Source organism: Urocitellus parryii, chromosome 5 (assembly GCF_045843805.1).
Source record: "Urocitellus parryii isolate mUroPar1 chromosome 5, mUroPar1.hap1, whole genome shotgun sequence".
NCBI classification, from domain to species: domain Eukaryota; kingdom Metazoa; phylum Chordata; class Mammalia; order Rodentia; family Sciuridae; genus Urocitellus; species Urocitellus parryii.
Window position 1 is genome coordinate 13,331,104 of NC_135535.1, and position 23,751 is coordinate 13,354,854.

General features: G+C 47.7%; 1 protein-coding gene across 11 annotated transcripts in view; it reads left to right on the top strand.

Moving 5' to 3' along the window:
* Positions 1–23,751, top strand: part of Large1 (LARGE xylosyl- and glucuronyltransferase 1) — a 506,960-nt gene that overhangs the window by 89,543 nt on the left and 393,666 nt on the right. Inside the window, exon 1 of one of the 11 annotated variants that reach the window (XM_077798427.1) lies at positions 4,984–5,230. The exons of the other annotated variants lie outside the window; for them this stretch is intronic. Coding sequence (XP_077654553.1) covers positions 5,103–5,230 — 128 coding nt within the window. The 5' untranslated portion in view covers positions 4,984–5,102. Of the gene's footprint in view, positions 1–4,983; positions 5,231–23,751 lie in introns of those variants that run through there. 11 annotated transcript variants of the gene reach the window in all.

Genomic DNA, 23,751 nt, shown 5'->3' on the forward strand with positions numbered 1-23,751 from the left:
TTTCTCAGTGTTTTGCCTGAGAATGTCAGGGTTCCTCCTTTCCTTAAGACCAGTGGTCCGTAGGATCGATCTCGTTTGATGTGTCCCATTGTCTGTTGGATAGGGGAAGGGGTTCCAAATGCCAGGGACATGTGTCTTCCCCCAGGATGTTTGCATGAGAAGTGTCTGGCACCCCTGTTCTGTTTCTGGTCCTGGGGTGCTTCCCAGTAGAGATGAGCAGAAGAAGCCTCTGATTCTGGCAGATTCCCGGAAACCTCTTTGGCCTGGGCTTGTCAGCCTTACCTGGAGAAACTCATTGCTTCTTGGAATGGCCCTTCCTCATGCAGTAGCTGTGGGTAATGACACCTCTAAGCCAGCGCTAGAGAAGAGTCCGCCTGTGTGCTCACTTGGTATGGGGGAAACCCAGAAAGCCAGCACGGCCCGTTGCATTCAACAGGGATTACTTGTCTTTTTTGTCCATCATCTCCTTGAGGAGGCTGTGAGCTCCTTGAAGCACAGATGGCTTTCTTCTCATCGCTGTGCCTCACTGCCTAGCACAGGGCCTGGTACGCTGTCAGGCCGTGGTACATGTCTATTGGATGAATGAAGAAACTGTGAAGGAATGTCCTGATCCATGTCGAGCTCTGGCCTGGGCAGCTGGTGAGGCCTGGCTGTGCTTACGGAATGAAATACTCCACACAAGGGAGACTCGGGCATGGGCCAGCACCTCTGGGGATCACCTCAGGAGGTCTGATAGATGGACAAGCTGGCCCGGAGAGCCCCACGCCATCTGTGCCTCCAACCTAGTGGATCAGAGATGAACGTGTGACTACGTACCCTGGCTGCAGGGCGCGTCTGGAGGCTCTGGTTTGAATCTGCTTTCCCTGGAGGCTTGAACAGCCAGAAGCAAAACCATGATGTGGGGATAGGCAGCAGCCAGGGCTTGTGCACAGAAGACACTGCGGGCCAGAGAGCACCTCCACTAAAATAAGACCAAGTGACTGTCACACAGCGTACGCAGGGGAGATGCTGCGTCAGAACCGCAAGTAGGCAGAGGAGACTGGGCCCATTCTCAGTGTGTTCCAGGACTTGGGTGGAACTTGGCCCAGCCTTAACCTCGAGACTCAGCCTCCCGGGGCTTTTGCTCCTGGAGCACTAGTGTCTAGCATTATTTTTCAGTGTCTAGGAGCACATGCTGTTAATGGTTCTCTATGTTGGCTCTTCCAGTTCAACCTATGAAATTAGTTTCCAAAAGTCTCTTTTAATGACGTTCTTACATCCTCAAGGTCAAAATTTTACAGTCGTCTTTAGAAATGGGCGGCGGGGTCTCCCTTCTCCTCGCCCCTCTCTTCCTGAAGTCCTCCGGCGGAGCCCCGAGTCCCAGTTAGTCCATTTCCTCCCGATGTCTCCTGCTGGGTTTCCCTTCTCCATCTGTCACAGTTCTGGGCTGGGCTCCCGTCACCCCCGGCCTGGAGGATGGCACTGACTGTTGGCCTGATCTCCTCCTTGGTGCCTCCTCATCCATCTTTCATGCTGCCAGAATGGTTTTTCTCAAGCTCGAATCTGCTCATGGCTTTCCTGTGTCAGCCTTCTGGATCACTTCTCATTGCCTCTGGAAAAAAAACCCCAACCACCCACGTGACCTAATAGAGCTGGTCCTGGCTGAGCTCTGGCCTTCCTTCCCAGCCTCCGGCCCCACCTCCATATTCCCAAACACAATTTTTCCACCGTCCCCTGAGTCCATCCAACATGTTCCTCCATGTTGCCAAGGTGCAAGGGTTCCTTTGTTCCCTGGGAAGCCCGTTACCTTTTTCCTCATGAATGGTCTTATGGGTGGAACTGACTCCCGTGGAAATATGAAGAAGAGGTGCGGAGCCCAGGCAGCCTTCTCGGGAGTGCGAGGCTATAGGGTGGTGGAGATTCTCTTAGCTGGAGCCATGAGAACCCCACAAGGGAGCCTTGTGGGTTCCTGCCTTTTCTCGCTTTGCTAAATTGTGTTTTATTAATGTGTGTGATTGTCCTGATGCTCAGGCTACTGTGCTAATGACTGATAATTGCCTTAATGAGCTATTTGTAAGAAATACAGTAATACCAGTCAGAATGCAACCAGACCCCGGCGCAGCTGGTGGTCTAATAGCCCTTTCACTGATTTCCGGGGGAGCAGCCTGCAGGATGCCTGCAGTTAACAGAAGGCAGAGCTCACAGTCGCCCACTTCCCGCCAAGGCCAGGTCTACCCATCCCAGCTTGCACGGTCGGCACTCGGAGATCACCGCTGGGGCTAGGGCTGCTGCAATAACAAGTCGCAGGGACAGTCATAAACGTTCTTTCCCCCATCACAGGTTACCTGTGACCCTTCTCCACCTGGGCTTCACTCAGGGACCTGGGATTGTGAGGCAGCCTCTCTCCAGGGCCATTGCTGGTCACTCTGACAGAGAGAAAGGGACACACATGGGTTCTCCAAGCTCCCCTGCAGCTGCTCAGGCTCTTATTTCATTGGTCAGAATAGGTCATGTGGCCACCACTGGGCAGAGGAGTCCTATGTGATGCTCAGAGCTGGAGAATAGATGTGCATGAGCAGCTGGACGTGGGTGGCCCTGAATCATTTGGTTCTAGGAAGTTAATAGGGAGATGCTGTTGCCTCCATTGGAGGCTCAGGATGTGCTATGGCGAGGCCCTGGGAGTCCCCCAGCCCCCAGTTCAACCCTGACGCTGCTCGCTGGTCAACTCCGGGCTCTTCATCTGCTCCATGGAGACAGCAGTACCCGTCCCCAGGACCGTGGAGCATTCCATGAGACCGTGGGTTGGAAAGGGTTGTAATTTGTCACAGCGGCTGTTGCTCTGCTTCCCTCCTCCCGCTGTGCCGGGCCTCGTTTAGAGCGAGCCGTGTCCTGTGTGCTGTGTGCAGCCTGTCTCCTGGGTACCTGTGCCCTGTGGCGTAGCCACGCCCACACAGCTGCCCAGTGCGTGAAATGTGGCCAGGGGTGCTATTGATGGGCGACCACCAGACTTCACTTAGTCCTCAACATTTTTATTTCCTGTTACTTTTTAATTGGCAGATGACATTGTGAGTTTTTGTCACGTACAGCAGGCTGTTTTGAGGTATCTATTAAACATGGAACGCTTACATCCAGCTAATTAGCAAACACGGTGCTTCTCCTACTTGTTTTCCTGGTGAGAGGGCATCACCTTCACTTTCTTTACACTTTTCAAGAATGTAACGAATCATTAACTGTTGTCACCTTGCCGCACCACAGATCGTTTGAGGTTTATTCGTCCTGTTTAACTGTATTGTGTAAGCCTTTGACTCGCTCCCCACGCTCTGCCCCACCTAGTCACGGAGCCTCTACTGTTCTGCTCTGTCTTCGTGATACCAACTTTTTAGATTCCACATTATGAGTGAGATCACATAATATCTGCTTTCTGGGCCAGGCTGATTCACTTACTATGCCTTCTGGGTTCTTCCATGATGTCACAAATGGCAGGACTTCATTTTTTATGGCTGAGCAGTATTCCATTGTATTTACATACTACATTTTCTTAATTCATTCATCTGCTGGTGGGCCCTTAGGTTGATTCTGTATCTTGGCTGTTGTGCATAGTGCTACAGTAACTATGTGAATGCAGATGTCTTTTTAACATACTGATTTCATTTCCTTTGGATGCATATCCAGTTGTGGGATTATTTATTATTATTATCATTATTATTATTATTATTATTTAGTATTTAAGATTGGAACAATGTAAAATATTTTTTCTTTAAAAACAAGTTTATGGCTTTGAATGATCTAAATTTTACTTTAATCTTTGAAAATTTAGCATATAAATGGAGATGTACTGTGAGTATAAAATATGTCTGATCTTGTGTATTTAGAATGAAAAACAGAATGTAAAATATCCCATTAGTTATTTTTATACTAATGTCATGATGAAATGATAATAATTTGATATATTGGGCACTATAAGGCAATTGTACTTTTTTTAAATGTGGGTACAAGAAAATGTAAAATCACACCTGGGTAGCACTGTGTTTCTCTGGGGCAGTGAGGGTTTAGAAATAGAGCAGGCTTGTGATTCCCTGGGGTCTCAGCCTGGCTGCCAGGGGTCCAGCTGTCCTCTGTCCATACTTCTAGTCAATGTATGTTTATGGAGTGTGGGTTGGGGCTGTGCGAAGCTCCTGGGGACCAGTGCTGACCACGGTCTCTGAGCTCGCTGCTCGGTGGGGTGTGCAGGTTTACCGTGCCATCACATGTGTCTGCCGCTTCCGCTGTGGGCCACTTACAGAGGGACCTGATCTTTTTATCACCCGGGATGGGTGGGCAGGGCTGGGGAAGGATGCACTGAGATCCGGAATGACGAGGAGGAGTGGACTGGGGGACGTTGTCTGGGATTCAGAGAGGACTCCTGTGGGCAGAAGGAAGAGCCTGTGGAGTTTCTGAAGCTTTGGGGGAAACCACTGGGGAACCTCTCCATCTAGTCCTTTCAAAAGTCACAGTTTGTTTTCACCAGACCATGGAAGATGGTCTCTGGAAAAACACCAGATCTTTCTTCTAAGAAATGGAACCTCAGGGCGCACTTCTGTCCCCCACGGACCACCATCAACTTCCTCATGCTCAGGGTGTGCAAAGTGAGGTGTGCCAAGTGCCTCAGGGTTTGTAAAGTGTAAATGCCGGGGTGACTGGATGGGCCTGGAGAAGACTCGTCACCTGGATGCTCCCACTCACTGTCCCAGGCTCCTCAGCAGTGGGGGTGCCCATACCTCCCAGCACCTTGGCAAAGATTCATCCCTCTTTTTCCAGATAAGGAGGTGGAGGAACTTCGTAAGGCCTGAACTCAAGGAGAAAACAACCAGAGACACTAACTGGCACTGCCTTAAAGAAGACATACAGGTGACAAACAAGTGCATTTGTCAAGATTCTCTGCATTGTGTATGTATCATCAGGAAAATGCAAATTAAGACATCCAGACACCGCTGTACACCTGAGGGTAAGGCCGAGACCTGGAGCAATAATGCCAAACACTGGCTCCTGCGTCCTGTGGGACAGCAGAACTACACGGCCACTCTGAAGGCAGTCGCTCAGTTTCTTACAAAGCCAGACATATTCTTATCAGATGATCCAGAATCATGCAGTTCTGTGTTGACCCAGAGGAGCTGAAAATCTATGTCCACACTAAAAGGTGCACATGGATGTTTGTAGCAGCTATTTCCCGTAGTGGCCCAGATTTGGAAGTAATGAAGATGCCCGTCAGAAGGTGAGTGCATGCACATGGTACCTGGAAAAAATGGACTGTTATTCAGTGCTAAAGAGAAATGAGTAATCAGGCCATGAAATGGCACAGAAGGAACTTAAATGCACATTAGCAAGTGACAGAGCCAATCAGTCGGAAGATGGTACTTATAATATTCTAACTATGGTATTCTGGGAAAGGCAACACTTTGGACACAGTGGTTGCCAGAATCAGGGGAGGGAGGGATTAAGCAGAATATAGAGGGTTCTTAGGTCAGTGAAACTACTCTCTCTGATGCTACAGTGATGGACACATGTCACTGTACAGTTGTCACAATCAATAGAATGTACATCAAAAATGTACCCTGACATAGTGGATTTTGTGTGACAATTATGTGTTAATATAGGTTCCCCAGTTATAATAAATGTACTACTCTGGTGGGGCATGTTGCTAACGGGTGAGACTATGCATGTGTGGGGACAAGGAGTATATGGAAAATTTATGCACCTTCCCAACATTACTGTGAAGCTAAAATTGGTACAAAGTAAAGTTCACTAAGAAAGAAAGACATGATTACAAAAGCAAATGCTTGTTGAATACTTAATGAAAGTTGAGCCCAGACAAGTTAAGAAACGTACTCAGAGTCACACAGCTTGAAAGGTGCAGAGCTGGGATTTGGACTCAGCATTCTGTCTCCAGGGCTATTAATGACTGGCTGCAGTTTTACCTCCTACAGCACCTGCTTATCAAGGTGAAGGAGTTGAAGTCAGCTCTGAGTCTCATTGTGCCCTGTGAGCAGCGTAGCCCGCATCATTAAGAACCTTCTAAGGCATGGACTTGGCTCTGGGTGCTGGGCTTTAAAGATAAATAAGCCCTCATCTCTTTTCTGAAGGGCTTATGGCAGGGGAGATGTTACATTACAGGTAATTTTGATATAATGATACAGTCATGTTCCTGGAAAGTGTTCAAGGAGCTATTTGTCCTCTTCCCGTAGGTGATTATGTGAAGAAGTGTTTCTGCCGAAGGTCCTATAAGCACTGCATCTAGAAAATGTGCCAGGTTCGCTTGGAGGGCTCAGGCTGACCTGGATGTCAGCTCTCAGATTGAACACGCCTTTGCCTGTCTCCACCCCCTCACCGAGCTGCAGACACTCTGCTGATGTTTTCTGTGTCTGATCCTGCCTCCTCCCCAGTGAAACTTGCATAAGTCTCCTTTTGTTTCTCTTCTCTTTCCTTCCTCTGTAAAATGTATTGCCCTTTTACTCACTCCTCTATCCATGCACCCCCCCCACCCACCCACCCAGTCATCCATCCATCCATATAATTATCCATGTATCCATGCATGCATCCATCCCACTATCCATCATCACACACCCACCCATCTATTCAGTCATCCATCTATCCATCCATCTATTCATCTATCCTTCACCCATCTATCCATCCATCCATTCACCCCCCAACCCACCTACCTAGTCATCCATCCATCCAACACATGTTTATTTTTATTTACTTTTTTTTTTCAGGAGCTATTTCTAGGCACTAGAATTTTGATGGTGAACAAAACAAATATTTTTTTCATCAGCTTAGATTCTAGCAAGGGGCAGTAAAAGCGGTTAGACTCAGAAGGCCAGATACTATTTGATCCAATTTATAAGATATCCAGGGTAGGTAAATCTATGGAGTGAAGCACTCCATGAATCCCAGGGGCTGGGAGGAGGGGGGATGGGCAGAACTGCCATGATGTCCCACGGGAATGCTGTGCAGGGCGCTGCATTGTTCAGAAGAGTTTATTCCTTGTGAATCTCACCCTAATACACTTCTTAAGTGTTCAGTCCCCTTGTGCAGGACACAGTGCACACCCGTCTGGTGACGCTGCCAAGAGCAGAGGGGAGGGACATCCTGGACGGGGGACCCAACAGAGGAGGGAGACACTTTGGCTTGCTTTTCAGAAAGATCCCTTTGGCTACCAATTTGAGAAGGAATTAGGGACAAGGGCAGAAGCAGGGACACCCATTAGGAAACAAGGTCAACAGCTCAGCCGGGAGATGCTGGTGGCTTTGGACCCATTGATTGCAGTGGCAGAAGTGGTGGGAGTCACAGAATCCCAGTGTGTTTTTGAGGTAAATCCAGGAGGATTTGCTGACACGTTGGATGTGGAAATTGACGGGAGGAGAGGGGTTGGAGGGGGTCTGGTTTCTCGTCGGAGCCATTAGACACGTGTGTGTCTTCGTGGGTGATCCATTTGCTCTAAAGGGGAGGACTGAGAGAGGAACCCACTTGAGACAGGACATAGGGGTTTGGTTTCAGTCTTATTGAATTAGTGGTGCTCTTTGGACATATCCAAGGGAACATATTGGGTTGGGAGGTTGGAGGTGAGCCAAGAGTTCTGGAGCAAGACTCGGGTGGAAGATATAGATTGAGGGTTGCCAGCATTTAAATGGCATTTAAGACCATGAGCCTGGATGAGATCAGCTCAGCGTTTTGTGCAGGTGGGGAGACGGACCTCGACTGCACTCTGGACTCCGGAGACGGGGGTCCCGGGCTGCACTGGGAAAAGTGGGGGCTGCTTTATTCACTTTGAAAACCAGATTTTAAAAAACTTCAGCACAGAGTTGCAGTTTTATTCCCAGGAGAAAATAAAAATAGGTTACTCAAAAGCATAGGTAGGGACCGTGCTTCGTGGGGAGGGGTGCCAGGGGTGTGTGTGGTGTTTGAGCAGTGGTGAGCTAGGCTGTGGGTTCCTGCAGCCCTCTCTTCCAGGGCTTGGGTAAGTGTTCCCCAAAGGTCTGTGTGTGAAGGACTTGTTCCCCAGCCTGTGTCCAGGCTGGAAGGTGGTCGAGCCTTTGACAGGTGAGGCCTTGTGGGAGGAAGTTAGGTCATTAAGGGTCATGGTCCTTGAAAGGGACTGTGAGGTTCTTTTTATCTTCCTCTCTCCACTTCCTGCCATCGTGAAATGAGGTGCATGCTCTACAATGAAGTTCCCACTATGTGGTACCTTGCCACAAGCCCCACAGCAGTAGGGCTCATCAGGCATTGACTAAAATCTCCAAAACTGTGAGCCAACATGACCCTTTCCCCCATTTAGGTTGATTATATCAGGCATTTTGTTATAGGAACAGAAAGCTGACTCACACACCAGCAAGGGACTACAAATTATCTGATATTCAGAAAGTGCCAAATTCATGTTTATGGAATGAATGGATGAATAGAAGCACCCTGTGGGCCTGAAGACCAAGGTAGGAAGAGGCAGTCGTATTACTTTGTTATTGATTCGTAGTTTGAATTCGAGAGGCTAATGTCTAGACCCTGTTAGTTCAGATATAGTCCACTCCCAGGGCTTGGAGATTTACCACATTTGTATGGATGGAGGGTTCCCAAGTCAGCTCCTAAAGAGAAATCTAGAACAAGAGCAGCTTTATTGGAATTTGACAGTGACGTCCTACTAGGCTGTTCTGGACTGATTCCCTTTCGGTGTCTCCCCTGTGCAGGAGAGTTAGCAGAGTAAGGCCCATGTGCAAGGTCAGCTGGCTGTCGTCTGGGAGCCTGGAATTTAGGAGGGCTCCCACCATTCCCAGAGCTCATGAGACCGGCTCACTGTGTCTAAACTGTTTAGGCAAATTGTAGGGTTAATGCCGAACACCTGCTTTCCTTATGGAAGTCTGTAGCTTTGGTCTAGTTGGGTTAGGAATGCCTACTGACCGGTCCCCCTCAAAACCTGGGCACTGAACTGCTCCTGTGACATTTGTCACAGTTCATTGCTAGAGGAAGTAAGCCTGTGTGTGTGACGCATGGGGAGAGGCCTCCTGAAGCTGAGCTGGTTTCCCGTCGACTTCACCCCATGCACCTGTTCCCTTTGCTGATTTTGCTTCCTGTCCCGTCACTGGGGTAAGTCATAGCCATCAGCACATCTATAGGCGAAGTCTGAGTCCCTAGTGAATCATCAAACCTGGAGCTGAGCACGGGGACTTCTGACACCCCCTTCCCTTTTTGGCTGTGTGCTTTGTTAAACAGTCAGTCAGGTCCCCTGTAGACCTGTGAATCCCATTATCATTTACGGGATCGTGAGTATACGCAGCACACCTGTAAAACGACCAGAGCACCGGGAGAGTTCGCCTTAGGAGCTGAGTGACACTACCAACTGCTCCCAGGGATGACATTCTCAAAAGCGGGCACTCTGAGCTACAGAGATGACCAAGACCCAGACCAGTATAGTCCTGGTTCTAGAGAGAAAATGTGAATTGTAAGGAAACAAAATCCCTAGAACTTTGGGTGAAATGGAGCACCCCACGGCGTCTGTGATATAACAGGAGCTGTATGGAAGGGGAGGGTTAGACATCTGTGTCAGAAGTTGAGAGTGACTTTGAGGCAGCGGTAGGCCCTGCTCTTCCCTGGCAGTTTTGCTTTTCTTTAGATTTTATCCACCTGTGCATCCATCTACCCATCTTCCCATTTACCCCGTCATCCATGTGTCTCCCCAGGCCTGCCTAACCCCCCTCGGCATTGCCAGGAAGCTTGTTACATTAATGAGCTTTGATTGTGTGCTAGGAGATGTTCCAGGCTCTGGAGTACTGGGATTAATTGAGGGGGATCCCTTCCCTTCTGGGATTATGGCCTACAGAGAAGCCAAGATATTTAGTTGCAGGTGGAAAACGATATGCATGCCCTCTGGGTCAAGCAGGTGTGCGAGTTCAACTCATTACCATATGTCCAAGGAAAATGACCCACTTACGGGGACCAGGGCAGGGGATGTCCTCGAAGCCTGTCTTAATTTCCACTTAAGTAGAGGAGAGGGAAGAAAGCCTCCTCCTGTGGGAGTTTCCCAAAGGTTAGCTTAAAATATTCTTCTCATTTAGCTTTGTGATGACCCAGAGCTATCTTTAGTGGACAGTTGGGGACATAACCACTCCCAAAGGCAAGTGACAATTACCCTCACCTGCCCGTGGTAATCAAAGGAAGACAGCCACCCTGAGAGCTCCCGGACCTGCCACCAGGCCTCAGGACTGCTCCCTGGATGTGAAGGCACTGAAGCCCCTCAGGCCTCCCTCCCCCCCAAGCCCTCGCAGCAGGGCCGGCGGCTGTGGAGTTGCCAGTTGACAGAGTCAGGTCATCACTCTTAGTTTTGATTTTACTTGGGGCCATGATTTTTATGGTTTCTGATTTACCTTTTTTTTCCCCCCCATAAATTGGGTATGACTCCTGTGAGCCGAGGATTCCTCAGTCACCTCCCCACCCCCAACCAAATCATAACTTCCCACATTATGCTCCCAAGCCCTCAGCATTTGCAAGGTTAATTGAATGCCAGGCACTTTCCTCTTAGGACTTTCATAAGGTAGTCTGAGCAAAATAAGATAAAATAGTAACAGCACCAGACACTCTGTATTAGGCACTGTTTAAGTGCTCTACCTGGTGTGACTCTCTTAATTCTTATAACAACAGGTGCTGTAATTATTTTCCCATTTTATATCTGACACTGAGACAAGGGCATTTTGTAATTTGCCCAAGTACCTCTACTAATCTTGGTGTTTTTTCTAAAGACTGGGACACCAGAAGCACAATTCATAAACAAAACAAAATGGATAAATTGGACTCAATCAAAGTCATTATGTGGCTTTGATTCTGCTAAAAGGATGAAAAGAGAAGCCAGTGGCTGGAGAGAATTATGTAAATCACAAAATGGATGGAAGACTTGTATCTGGGTGTGTAAAAATCTCTCCAAACTCAACAGGAGGAAACCAGACAATGCAACTGAAAAACAGGCAAATGACACGTCACCAAAGCCAGCGTGCCGATGGCACAGCAGCAAGTGGAAAGCTCTCAGCCCCATCAGGGAAGTACAGCGTCAACCTGTGAAGAGCTGTGATTGCACCCTTGCAGAACCACTGAAGTAAAAGGTACTGGCAGGAAATACCGAATGCTGGTGAGGACCCAGAGAAAGCTCATCTCTCGTGGGAAGGTGAAAGGGTGAGGCCATTCTGGAAATCTCATGATAATTTCTTGAGAAGCTAAATATATATTTAGTATATGATCCAGTGGTCACACTGCTCAGCACTTGTCCTGGAAAAATAAAACCTGTGTTGACAAAAAAAAAAAAAGTCTTTAGGAGCATTATCCATAATAGCTCAAAACTGGAAGCAACCCAGATGTCCTTCAGTGGGTGAATGATGAAACAAAATCACATCAAGTTCATTGCTTTTCCTCACCAAGTAGTATTTAACTGTCAGGATGTGTGCAGGTGTGGAGATGGGTTTTGAATGGGAGAAACCAATCCCAAGGTTCCATAATGTATGATTTCAGTTATATAATGACAAAATCATGGAGCATAGAAACAGATCTGTACATGTCAATAGAAATAGATCAGTAGATGTTAGTAGAAATAGATCAGTAGATGTTTTTAGAAATAGATCAGTAGATGTCAATAGAAGTAGATCTGTAGGTGTCAATAGAAGTAGATTAGTAGGTGTCATTAGAGATAAATCAGTAGGTGTCAACAGATCAGTGAGAGACAACAGAGGTAGATGAGTAGATGTCAATAGAAGTAGATCATTAGGAGCCAATAGAGGTAAATGAGTAGGTGTCATTGAAGTAGATAAGTAGATTATCAATATATATAGATCAGCAAATGTCAGGGGCTCGGGCTAGGGGTGCGTGGCATGGAGTATCATGGAAGTATTTCTTTTTCTACCACTGAGCTGCATCTCCAGCTCCTGCATAGCAGTATTTTTCTTTGGGTGATGGTGTTTACACAGTTCTATAAATGTGATAAAATTTCATAGCATTCTGCAAAGCAGAGGGGAAAAAAACCTCAAGTTCATGCAAAAACTAGTAAAACATGAGTAAAGTCTGTGGTCTGATTCTTGGTCATATGCTGATGTTAATTTTGGGTTCTGAGAATGACCGTCACTCGTAAGATGTCACTAGTGGGGAAAATCCGGTGAAGGTACACAGGGCCTCTCTGTATTATTTTTTCAACTTCTTATGAATCTGTAATTATTCCAAGATAAAAATAAATATGAGGTTCAACACACACACACACACACACACACACACACACTCACACACTCACCCACACTCACACATGGAGATATCTAGCAGCTGGAGCATTTGATATAATCCTTGCCTGCAAAAGGTTTCTGATTGGACTGATGGGTGTGGCGTCCTCACCTGAAAAGAGCGTGTGTGTCAGCCCCGGCTCTAGGTGTCTTAAGAATGAGATCCAGCAGAAAGCAGCTGGGGAAGCTGGGTGATTTTTCCTCCTTACTCCTGGCTAAGTGTCGGGCCACACACACCTGGGAGCACAAATGCTCAGCGAACTCTCGTCCCTGCTTCACATCCCAGCTCCTGGGTGACCCGGAAAGCTCTCTCTTTTCCTTTACCCTGAACTGAGCATTTCCCTGTCCCAGCACACAGGTCCCAGGCTCTGTGTCTCCAGGCTCCACTTTCACTCACAGCCTTCTGTGTTGCTAACCACTAATCGTCCCTTGTCTGTGTCCTAATAAAACCAGCATCCGCTTTTTTGGTGGTCACTTGTCCAGTCATCTGTCTCTGTGGTGTGAGGCGGCAGCACCTGACCACTGTGGTGCTGCAGAAATGTTCCTGGAATGAACAGATGTGAGCAGTGGGCTGCTCTCCTCCCGGGTGCAGCCGGACTTCCTGTTAGTGGGCTTCCATTCCACCCGTGGGACTGCAGCTTCCTGTCTGGTGTGTCTTCTACCACCGAGGATGTTCTGCAAGGAACCAGGAGTGTCACTGGCTCCTCATCCTGGTGTGCATCAAGCTGCTCTCTGTGGTTTCCCTGGAGAATAAGAAAATTCCAGGAACTTGGAGGAATAATACCGGATGAAGGTGCCCAACCACCCGTGCAGACCAGAAGCCATGATTCCCTGTGGTGGACGGCTGTGGGCCAGTGTTGCTGTTTCTCACTGAATGCAGTAGTGTTGGGTTGGAAGTCGAGATGCCCACCCTCCGGGTTCCTTCCTTAAGCAGAGTGTTTACGAGCATGTGTCCCACTTTGGAGCAGTGTGGTGAACTCACGTGGTGAAGTCTGAGGATGGGTGTTGTGGCGTTTGCATTTGTGGCTGCATCTTGGACCCAGTGAAGCGGGCCAGCTGCCAGTTTTTCTTGGTACATCTTCCTGCAGTGCACAAGCAGCTTGGGGTGGTAGCAGTCTGTGATGTCATCCCCTCCAGGTCGGACCGTGGAGAGATGTGTCAAGGTCTCGCGTCCCGTGTGTTGAGCAGCAGTGCCAGCGTGGACCATTCCTGATGCAACAAACTTGTGTGTGCTCCTTGGGAACAGAGAAGAGGAGGGAGATTGTCGTGGACTGAGCATTTTTAGGGCTTGTTCCTTCCATCAGTTCTCCTTTCCAACTGTGGGGATGGCTGCAGGATTTCACTGAATTCCTTTTCAAATATACTTTTTTATTATGGCATATGCATGTTCATTTTTAGACATAACTGCAGTGTGTGTGTACGTGTGTATATTGTAACATTATCCTCACATTTCAGACATTGCAAAGTCCTTTTAACACTTATTATATAATTCGTGCAACACTCCTAGGCATTAGGCTTTTGATTCCTCTTTTATAGGTTGACAGAATCAAATGGAATAGGGTGGAGAGGGGTGGGTAGGTCACTTTCGTAGGGTCACAGTTGTAAATGGCAAAATGAGAATAAGATTCAAATCAGTTTAGCTTTGGAGCCATTTTACAAATAAAGGGAGGGGGATCTCAGAATTCAAGAGTCCTGGTATTAATTACAATAGCTTTGGTTGTGAGGCTGGGATCCACAAACTGGCTTCAGCACTTGGGAACATACTGAGCGTTTGCTGTCATTGACTATTGCAGAGGCAGAGCTGGCCCCAGGTGAGGTTGGCCCTGTGCTCCCTTGTCTGCTGGGCTTCCTAGACTTACCCTCTTCCCTGTGCTTCCTGTCCTCCAGCCACCGTCAGCTGGAGGACATAACCCTGTAATTGGAACCCCTCAGATACTGGGCTTTGATTACGCGGTGGTGTAGGTCAACTGGAACCATCCGTAGAATTTGGGGTGTTAGAACTCCTGGAACCCAGACTGCTGGGTAACTGGGGTCCTCTTGGAAGAGGAGAATGTTTCCATAGATGAGAACAGATGCAATGTCCCTTCACCGAATGCCACTGCAGCAGGGATAGCTGAAGCTGTCGGGGCTTGGTCAGAAGGTGAAGGGGGCCCCAGAATGATGGAGGTACAGGCTGAGGACCATGGAGATGGCCTGGCTGGAGGGGACCCACTTGCTCATCTTTTCCTCTGCCTGCTTCTTCTGGGTTGGCATTCGACCCGGCCACGACTGGACCGTCCACCCCACCTGATGTTCTGGTGTTCTCTGGAGACACCCGCTGTTCGTCATCATCACCTTTTAGAGGAGCCCAAGTCTTTCCATATCACCAGACAGTGGGAGTGTCCCTTCCTCTTCCACCCCTGTTTCTGCATTTTCCAGAGTCTTCCACAAGAGGGATTTTGCTATGTTCTTCCTCCAGTTTCCTTTATTGTGTCTTTTGGCATGATAATTTTACTTGAAAAATACTGTTCCATTCTCCCAGGCTTTGTTCTTGCTTTGATTTACTATTTTACAGGTTTATTTTGTTCCCCACCCCACCCGAGACTTTAAGAAATGGCTCCAAATCTGTCAGTTTCTTTAGTCTGTCTGTCTGGCATCTTCCCAGTCAGAAGGGCTACGGTTAGTGGGTTAGTGGGAGGTCCTGCCTTACTCTCAGTTCTGTCTTATTTTTTTGGTATTCAGGATCCCTAGCTCTCCATGTTCCAGTCCTCTTTGAAACCAACTCTTAGAAACTATGTTAAGCCCCCTGGGCTGGGGCTGGGGCTGGGGCTGGGGCTCAGTGGTAGAGCACTTGCCTTGCATGTGTGAGGCACTGGGTTCGATTCTCGGCACCACATATAAATAAATAAATAAATAAAACAATGGTCCATCAACTAAAAAAAATATTTTAAAAAAGAAAACGTTAAGTTAAATTACCTAATTTGAGTGGAGATGTGTATGAATGTGCAGTGACTAATATTTGGACACAGTATGTTTTAATTGTTATACACACACTAAGTTAGTTAAACATCATAGGACCCCTAAGCAGCATGTATAATCATCATCACATTTTACAGAGTAAAAAATTGAGACCCAGAGATGTCAATTGATTGTAAGTTCACACAGCCTAGAAAGGGCAGAGGCGGGATTTAAACCTAGGCGGTCTCTGGCTCTGGACTCTGTAGTAGGAAACTTCATGTCTGCCATGTTCCCTCTCTCTCCTAAGATATATATTCATTAGTGTGCATGTTGTCATGGTTCTGCAAGGAGCAAATTGGTCACATCTATGTAAACACAAGCGTCAGTAAGTAGAGTGATAATTGCTGTGGCTGATGCTTAATGTGGTACTTACTGTGCAGCAGGCTTTGTGCTCAGTACTTCAATGAGCCCGTGCGGAGCTTCCAACAGCCCCACGACTCTGTATAACTCGTCACCCCCGCTTTTTACGTGAAAACTTTAAGGTTTAAGATTTAATCATTTCTACCAGATTACATGGTTTGCAAAGATGGAGCCTGAACTCAAATCTCTTAAAAGACCAATCTTCTTTAAATAGGATCGGCAACAACTCTTGCTGTTCACTGGGTCCTGACGTGCTAAAGCCTGAGGAAAACCCTGCTTCCCTTCAGCCATCCCCTGAGCCATCCCCACCTCATTTTATATGAGCAGCACTCCCTCTGCTCTGGGCTGTCCCCTGTTGGGCACTTGAGTCTGTGGTTGCTGCATAGATGAGGGACTGAGGTTAGAGAACTGCAGGTCACGCTGGGCCCCGCTGCAGTAAGAGGGTGGACTGGGCTTTCAGCTCTGAGCCATTCCCCAGGAGAGGCCCGGCTGTCAACTGTTGCAGGCCCCGGGCTTCTCCGGGCTTTGCTGCTCCTTGTTTCTCCTAAGAGCAGCTCTGGATGGACAAAGATCGGTGGTCAGAGTGCTCCGGGCCCCATCCTTAGACTGGGGGCCCAGCCATGCGGTAGTCTCGATTCCAGCCTCCGTCAACATTTTCATATTGCTCGCAGATGATGTGCACAGCCACGTGGACCCCTGCTACATGCTTTGGGACCTGAGTGTGAGTCCCAGGGCGCTTCTGGATCCGCAGGCGTAGGGTGCCTCCCACCACCCATACACTTATTTTTTCAAACTCGCAGACTTACAATATTCAAGCCTGTTTTTTCCTCAGCATTAATCAACTTGATTTTTTTCGCCGGCATGGTAGGAGAGACCCTATGGAAAACGTGGAAACTGAAATATCTTCCTTTGCAAAAGGAAAAGGGAAAAGCCACCTCTCTCCATCCCCTATTAGTTTTTTAAAAATTTTTTAATTTTTAGATCCATTTGCATGAAAGCCAGTGATTCTCACAACTTTGCTCCTCTTTTGATCCTGACAGAGTGGATGTGAGAGGACACAGGGGGGATCTCATCTGGTTTAGGGAAGCAGAGCCCTGCACTGATGGGGAACGAATACAAATGTGCCTCTAGATTAGGAGAAGTGCTGGGAAGGCTTCTATTTAGGGAGCAGGACTTTCCTCTGTGCTTGGGGGAGGCAGGGGAGACACTGAGAGTGACAGTGGCCATCCATAACCTGGAGTTAGAGTTGCTCCCTGGAAATAAGAAGTAACCCCCTTGGAATCAGGCAGTTGAGCCTTTTCATACCCTACAGTGTTATTGTAATAAAGAAAATGAAATTCAAGATGCAATGGGATAAAGGGGGAGCCGGTGGGAGTCTGCTCCCTGTTGGAGGCTTTCTCCCCTTCCGTCCTGGTGGGCATCCTGTATGCCCGGCGTGGGCTCCGCTGCCCACGTCCTTCCTCATGGAAGCCTGGGAGAGTCTGGTTTCCTTGATCAGACGCAGGGCATTTGTCTGTTTCCTCTCCTCCTCCAGCCCCTATGTTTTCACACTTGACAGCCCTGCAGTGCTCTTGCGTGATGAGAGCGAGCAGGCAGACTGACATTTTAAAGTTTCAGCGCATGTTTTCCACCTCGGCCCCGATTGCTAGCGTGAATGATAATGCCGCCCTGAGCCTTCTCTCCGAGGTGCCTTGGTAAACATCTCATAAATCTTTGCAGCTCCACCGGCGATAGCACAGCCAGGGTCTTGACCCCCCTGCCTCAGTCTCCTCCTCTGGGCACACAGCGCCGTGGGTCTTCAGGTGCAGCGCGGTCGGTGGATATCAAGAAGGTTGCGTTTGACCCAGGCCAGGCGCTCGGTGTCCCTGTCTTCCCCTATCCCTTCCCTGGTCCCACCACTTCCTCTCTCCTTTTTCTGGGTGGGATTTTGGGGAAGTTGCTGAAACCAGAAGGTAAAGGAAGTGTGTATTCTTCTGGAAGCTGGAAAATGCTGGCTTGGGGAGAGAAAGAGAGGGTGGTGGGTGGTGGTGGCACAGGGTGTGGCAATGCTTCTGTGTCACATGAAGCAAGAGGCTTGGAACGTAGGCCTTGGCCAGCGGTTTTTGGTTTTTTTCCTGGTTTGTCATGTTGCCTTCAGGGAATGGAAGATGCTGTCTTAGCCCATTCTCTGCTGCTGTCACCGAGGGCCACAGATTAGGTAAATTAGAAATAATAGTAGTTTGTTTGGCTCAGGGTTCTGGAGGTGGAGGAGGCCGAGGTGGAGGGGCTCTGTCTGGGGGGACCTTCTGCTGTACCATAGCACAGTGGAAAGGCAGGCTTCTAGGTTTGGGGAGGGGGGAAGGGCAGACCCCGCCCCTCCTTTCCATCAGGCTCCCACTCCTGCGATTATGGCAAGAGTCCCTTCAAGAGGGCAGGGCCCCCACGTCCTAACCCCCAGGTCCCACCGTTTAGTGTTATGACAATGGCAGTTATATGTCAGCAGGCGTTTTGGAGGGGACATTCAGAACCTAGCAGGTGTCTCTAGTCCTGCCCTCTCCGTGGGCTCCTTCGTGCCAGATCTTCCCGTCGTGCCTCTTGGCCTCTCACATGGCTAATCTTGGGCTGTCTGCAGCCACAGTGTCTTGTCCTACAGAGTGACAAGAACCCTGGCTTAGCAGGAGATGCCTCTGAGTCTGCATTGCAGCCTTACAGGGACTAGCAGGGGACCTGGGGCGCTGCACTTAGCCTTTCTAAGGTGAGATTGAAACATAATTGTTCCTATAGACACTGATCCACAATGCCCTCTGACCTGATAAGGCATTGTTGGTAGTAAAATGTTCCTTACGGATCTAAATTTTCAGATCAAAAGACACTTTTCCCCTTAAGAAGCAACCGAAGATGTGTAATCATTTTTATGGAAGATTTAGAAACATATTTTTTCCCTCCTTCAGCAGAAAAGACTGAGTAGTACTTACATGTTTCCTAACATGACTCAGTTTCCCTCTACGCTGTACTGGACTTCATGGGGAGTTACTGGGCTGTGGAGAAAAGTTCACTCCTGGGGTCCTTGGCCTGAGCAGTTGTTTTGTGGCTCTCATGCTGGGTTTCGTGGTCCTTTCTGGGGCCATGAGGGTGTCTCATGTCCCCCCCACACCTAAATTGCTGGAGGATTTGACCGTGGACACGACCTTTTTGGTGCACATCACATGTAAAGTTTCACTACTGCTCTCATCATTTAAGAGCTTTCCTCTTTACTTCTGAAAAAGTATCGTTTCCTCATTTGAAAGTCTTATCATTAGGACTAGTACAAGTTATGACACTGGGCTTCTCTCCCTTATGTTCTGTTAAGGAGGTGTGTGTGTGTGTGTGTGTGTGTGTGTGTGTTACATAAAAAGAAAAAAAAGTTACTTCACTTATTTTTTGATAGAGTTTACCTGGTGTTCACCTGGAAGGGACATGTGCCTGTGAGCATTTTAAAGCTGAATAAATAAATAAATAAGCACACAAATGAGATATAGAGTGTTGGAAGTTCTGAAGTTATTTAAATAAGTATTCCGGGTATGTGTTGCTATGAAAAGAAAATTCAAAACAGCTTTTGGAAAGAGCTGTCAGTTCTCTGTTACCCCTGGCTCAACTTGGGAAGGTGGCCTGTCCCATCAGCAGGTGCTCTACAGGTGGGGTTTCCGTCTTGGAGGCAGGCAGGATAAGCTCACCCTTTGGTCCACTTCCACAGCACCATACCCTGGTCTTTCATCATATTTTTGAAGGCAAAAAGACAGATGGAAATCTCTAGGTGGTATGAATTCTAAGTATTTCGGCTGAGTTACAAATTCCTGAAGGAAAAGAACTTGGTTCTCTTTTTTATTCACTTAACAGCTATCTATTGTCTTTTGAAGCCGTTCCGTGCAGGGCCCAGAGCTGGGACTGCCTTGGAGGTGGAGTGGAAAGACGTGGTTTAAGTTCCTGTGGTGGCCTCGAAGGAGCCCGTGGCAGTCGGTTTCCCTTCAGGAACAGGTGCCCAGTGGCTGCTGGGTGCCAGGTGCTGTGGCAGGTGCGTTTCCAGGTGCGTTTCCAGGTGCTCTGGCAGGTGCAATGCACAGGGCCAAGGACCAGCTGGACACACAGAACCCGGCCTCCTGGACCGCATAGCTCAGCAGAGCTTTGTCATCTCTGTCACCTCCATTTTCCCTTTCAGCGTTGGCCTCATCTTTTAAGACCTTATTATTTGCTTAAATATATTTCCTGTCATAAGAATTCTACCCTCCTCTCCACAAAAGGCAGGTTACCAAAGGGGCTAAAACCCTAATGATGTCCAGCTAGAGGCTGCTGCTAGCGGAGAGCCCTCCTGGGGCGCTCTGGTTTCCTCTGCAGGGTGGAGGGCTGCGGGGACCCACTAGCCCCACATGAAGGCTCTCCTGAAAACCATGTGGAGGGCTGAAAAGGGAGGAAGGAACTTTCCCATTATGTCCTTTGAACTGAGATATGAAGGTTTTTAAAAAGTGAATTAAATGAGATATGCAGTTTTTTTAAAAAAAACTGAATCAAGTGCTCGATTTTCTCATTCCGATGGAGCTGAGCTGCGGCTCATGGGGAAGGCCTTGTGGAGCAAGCCTTCGTTGAGTGGCATCTGGAAGAACAATTAGGAGTTGAGCTGGAAGATAATTCGGAGGAGAGGCTTTTGAAAATTTGCTCTTACTTAGCTTTGAAATGCATATTATTTTATATCTGGTGTCAAAAGTGGAAATTGGAAATTCTAGAAATTAAAAGCTATTTCAGTAAAAGGGTGAGATGTCCCCATGAGGATGGGTCTTTAGGAAAAGCATGAGGACAGCACCGGTCAGTGCCCTGGAAGAAAGCATCACCGCTGGGGTCAAGGTCGCCTGTCTAGCCGGTACCCCTTGTGCTCTGAGACCTGCCTCTGCAGGGCTTCTCTCAAGAGTGGGGTTCACCTGCAAAGCAGAGCGGTCGACGTTCTTTCTCATTGCTGTTTAAAATTGGGCCGAAGACATCAGCAAGTGCAAGAAGGAAAGGGTCCTTCACTTTTTCGCTTAGACAGAAGCGAGGCCCTGTCCCCCGGCGCTCACCCTGTGGCAGGAGGGAAGGCCACGGTGAGGAGCCAGGCAGGGGAAGTCTAAGGTGACACAGGACGGAAGGATCTGGAAGGAATAGGGAGCACTAGAACCCTCAGCCTCCCCCAAGGGTGCCTCTTTGTGAGGTCAGAATATTGCATTCCATTTCCTCCCTCCCCAAGAAGCATCCATCCTCTCCAGGGAACCTCTCCAGAGAACCTCTGCCAGCTCTGGAGAGTCCCCCATGGAGTTCCAAGGGTGTGACTATGACCAGATGTCACTAATTTCTCAAGAAAGAGGTGCCCTTTGGCAATATATCAGCAATACTGAATCTCACCTTGAGAGGGGCCTTGGGGGCCATTTGGATGGAAATATATTGGGGGCTGCTTTATTATTCCAATGACTACACTTGAACCTCAGTATTCCTTTGCATTACGAACTCAATGTCTCTCTCCCAGCCAGGGCCTGGCTAGGGCTTGGAAGTCACCTTCCCTAACTGGTGCCTTGCTGTTCCTGGGTGGGAGACTGGGGCTTCTTGAAGAATTCCTCCTTTCCTAATGATCCTGAGCTTTATAATTTAAAAACATGGTTTTTTTTTTTTTGCTACCTACATGATTAAAAAATAAAAATTAAAAAGAATCTGTCAGAGTTGGCCTCCAGGCGATGTATTGCTGGCGATGGCTTCCAGCTGGGTCCGTTTTTAAACAGCCCTGCCACTTCTCCATGTTTTCAGTGTCTTTCACCACCCTGCCCTGGTCCTGGCGACTTAATACAGCGTGTCTGTAAACATCCACTCCTTGTTTTCAGGGAAACAGTGCACAAATTGGATCAAACAGCATTTCCTTTCTCTCATGACAGCTTGGATTTTTTTCTTTTTAAGTGGCTTTGACAAGAGTCAGGGCCAAATTATTAAATCACCAGGTGACTCTCTCTGTTCATCAGCTGCTAATGAACTTGGAAAATTGAGATCTCATCTGGCAGACAAACTCATTTCGTTTGACAAAGGATCCAAAAGTATTTGTAAACAAGAACACATTGTTTTTGTTCTTTTTTTTCTTTTCCCCAATTGGCCCTGTAGTCAGTACACACGGCTTTAGAATTTTTTTTCCTTCCCCGCTGCCCAGTGCTTGCCAGAGGTTTACGGCACTGGGTGTCCTGGTTACTTCCACAGTATGAGTTGAATCGATGGCTATGCTGCGGGCTGGCCTGGGGTTCAGGTACAGTGTGACCTGGTACAGGTTGATAGTCTCTTATCTGAGATGCTTGGGATGGGAATTTTAATAGCATGGATCGTCCACTGTGGCATCATGTTGGCACTTAAAAAGTCAGACTTTGGAGCATTTGGGATATGGATGCTCATTCTGTGCTCATCTAGTGTCTTTATAAGTTATTTATCATCTGTGACTCTCCTCTTCCTAATTCATGAGATGGGTGGCTAACATATGAAATGATGTGTGGTTTTACACACACATACACATACACACACAAGTGTGTGTGTGTGTGTATATATATATATATATATATATATATGCACACACATTACTTATATTCATACATACACATAATGTGTATATACTCATGTATAGTATAGATACTGCATTTATATGTATTGTATGAACACAATAGTATATGGTTCATGTGTAATATGAGCAATGTGTATGTTTTTACCATAAAGATTCATTTTGTTTTGTTAGTACTTGAAAGCAGCTGGACTTCTTGGAGGACAGAATGGCACATTCCTTTGAACCTTTCAATATATTATTTAATGTTGCACTGGAATACCTAAATTCTGAAGCGATATAAAAGAAATAACTTAGGACTTGAAAGATCTTTACCTCTGATATCTGCTCCCTCAAATCAATGCAAGAATTTAGCAATTCTTCAGTTAAAGGCCAGAGGTCCTCTCCCTTTCAGCAGACCATATGATAAAGTAGACATTCTGTAGTCAGACTGCTGGGTTTGAATTCTTCTTCTCTCTCTTACTGGCTGTGTGAGTTGGCAAATTGCTCGATTTGTCTATACAGTGGGCACAGCACCACCTAATCTGCAGGTTTGGGCTTCAGTGAGATAATGTACATAAAGCACTTAAAATGCAGGCTTGGCCCAAAAGTACTGCCCAGCAAAGATCCAAGATATGACTGCTAATAATGCCATTGTTTTACTCATAAGCAATGAAGCAGTTGTTGCAATTGTTAAGCAAAACTAGTTGGAAGCTGTCTCCCTCCAGAGTCCGTGGGGTGGGGCATTCACCAAAAAGGTGGTCCCTGAGGCTGGGCTGGAGGTCATTTGACCCCAGTTGACTCCCTCATGCATGGAAGGGGCATAAAAGAGGAGGAAAGTGAAAGATTGTCTCAGTGATTCCCTATCCATTGGTTTGACCAACTTCAAATTTCCTTTGGACGACATGGCCCTCTTTTTGATTCATAACAAACAGACGACAGACTCTAATCCCTTCCACCACTCTGTTCCTGCACTCCTTCCAGCAGAGCCTGGTGACCGGTCTCCTCTATCGGAGCAGAAGCCACTTCTCAGGCAGGATCAGGTAGTGGCAGGAGCCCTCCACCAGGTCCTCTGACCCCAGCCAGGCAGCGAGCAGGGTTTCTCCTGGACTGGGACAAACCCCTCCTGCCTGGAGTCAGCCTAGCACACACCTTTTTCCTTTCGTGGATACTCTCAGTTTTCCCATATCTCAGCCTTCTTTCCCTTTCCCCAGAGCTGCTCCAAGAAGCTTCTGGTACGTCTGCACTTCCAACATTGTTTTCCTGAGGAAACAGTCTCCACTTAAAGGACCCGCTCTCTGCTGGAAGATCTGGATTTAGTGAACGAAAATGCACTTTGTGCAGTGCTGTGATAGACCTAGAGGACAGGCCTCCACCCCTTACACAATCCCTTGAGGGAATCTCCTGGCTTCTTGGAGAATTGGCATTTTCACCTACAAACTGGGGACCATAGCATTTATGTCACCTGATTATTGTGAACTTTACACCAGACTTCAGCACCTGAGAAACAGCTTCAGAGGATATGAGGGTGACTAGTAGACTCCTTGAAAACTATTCCTTTATTCATTCTAATTTGTTAGACATGACAGCAGA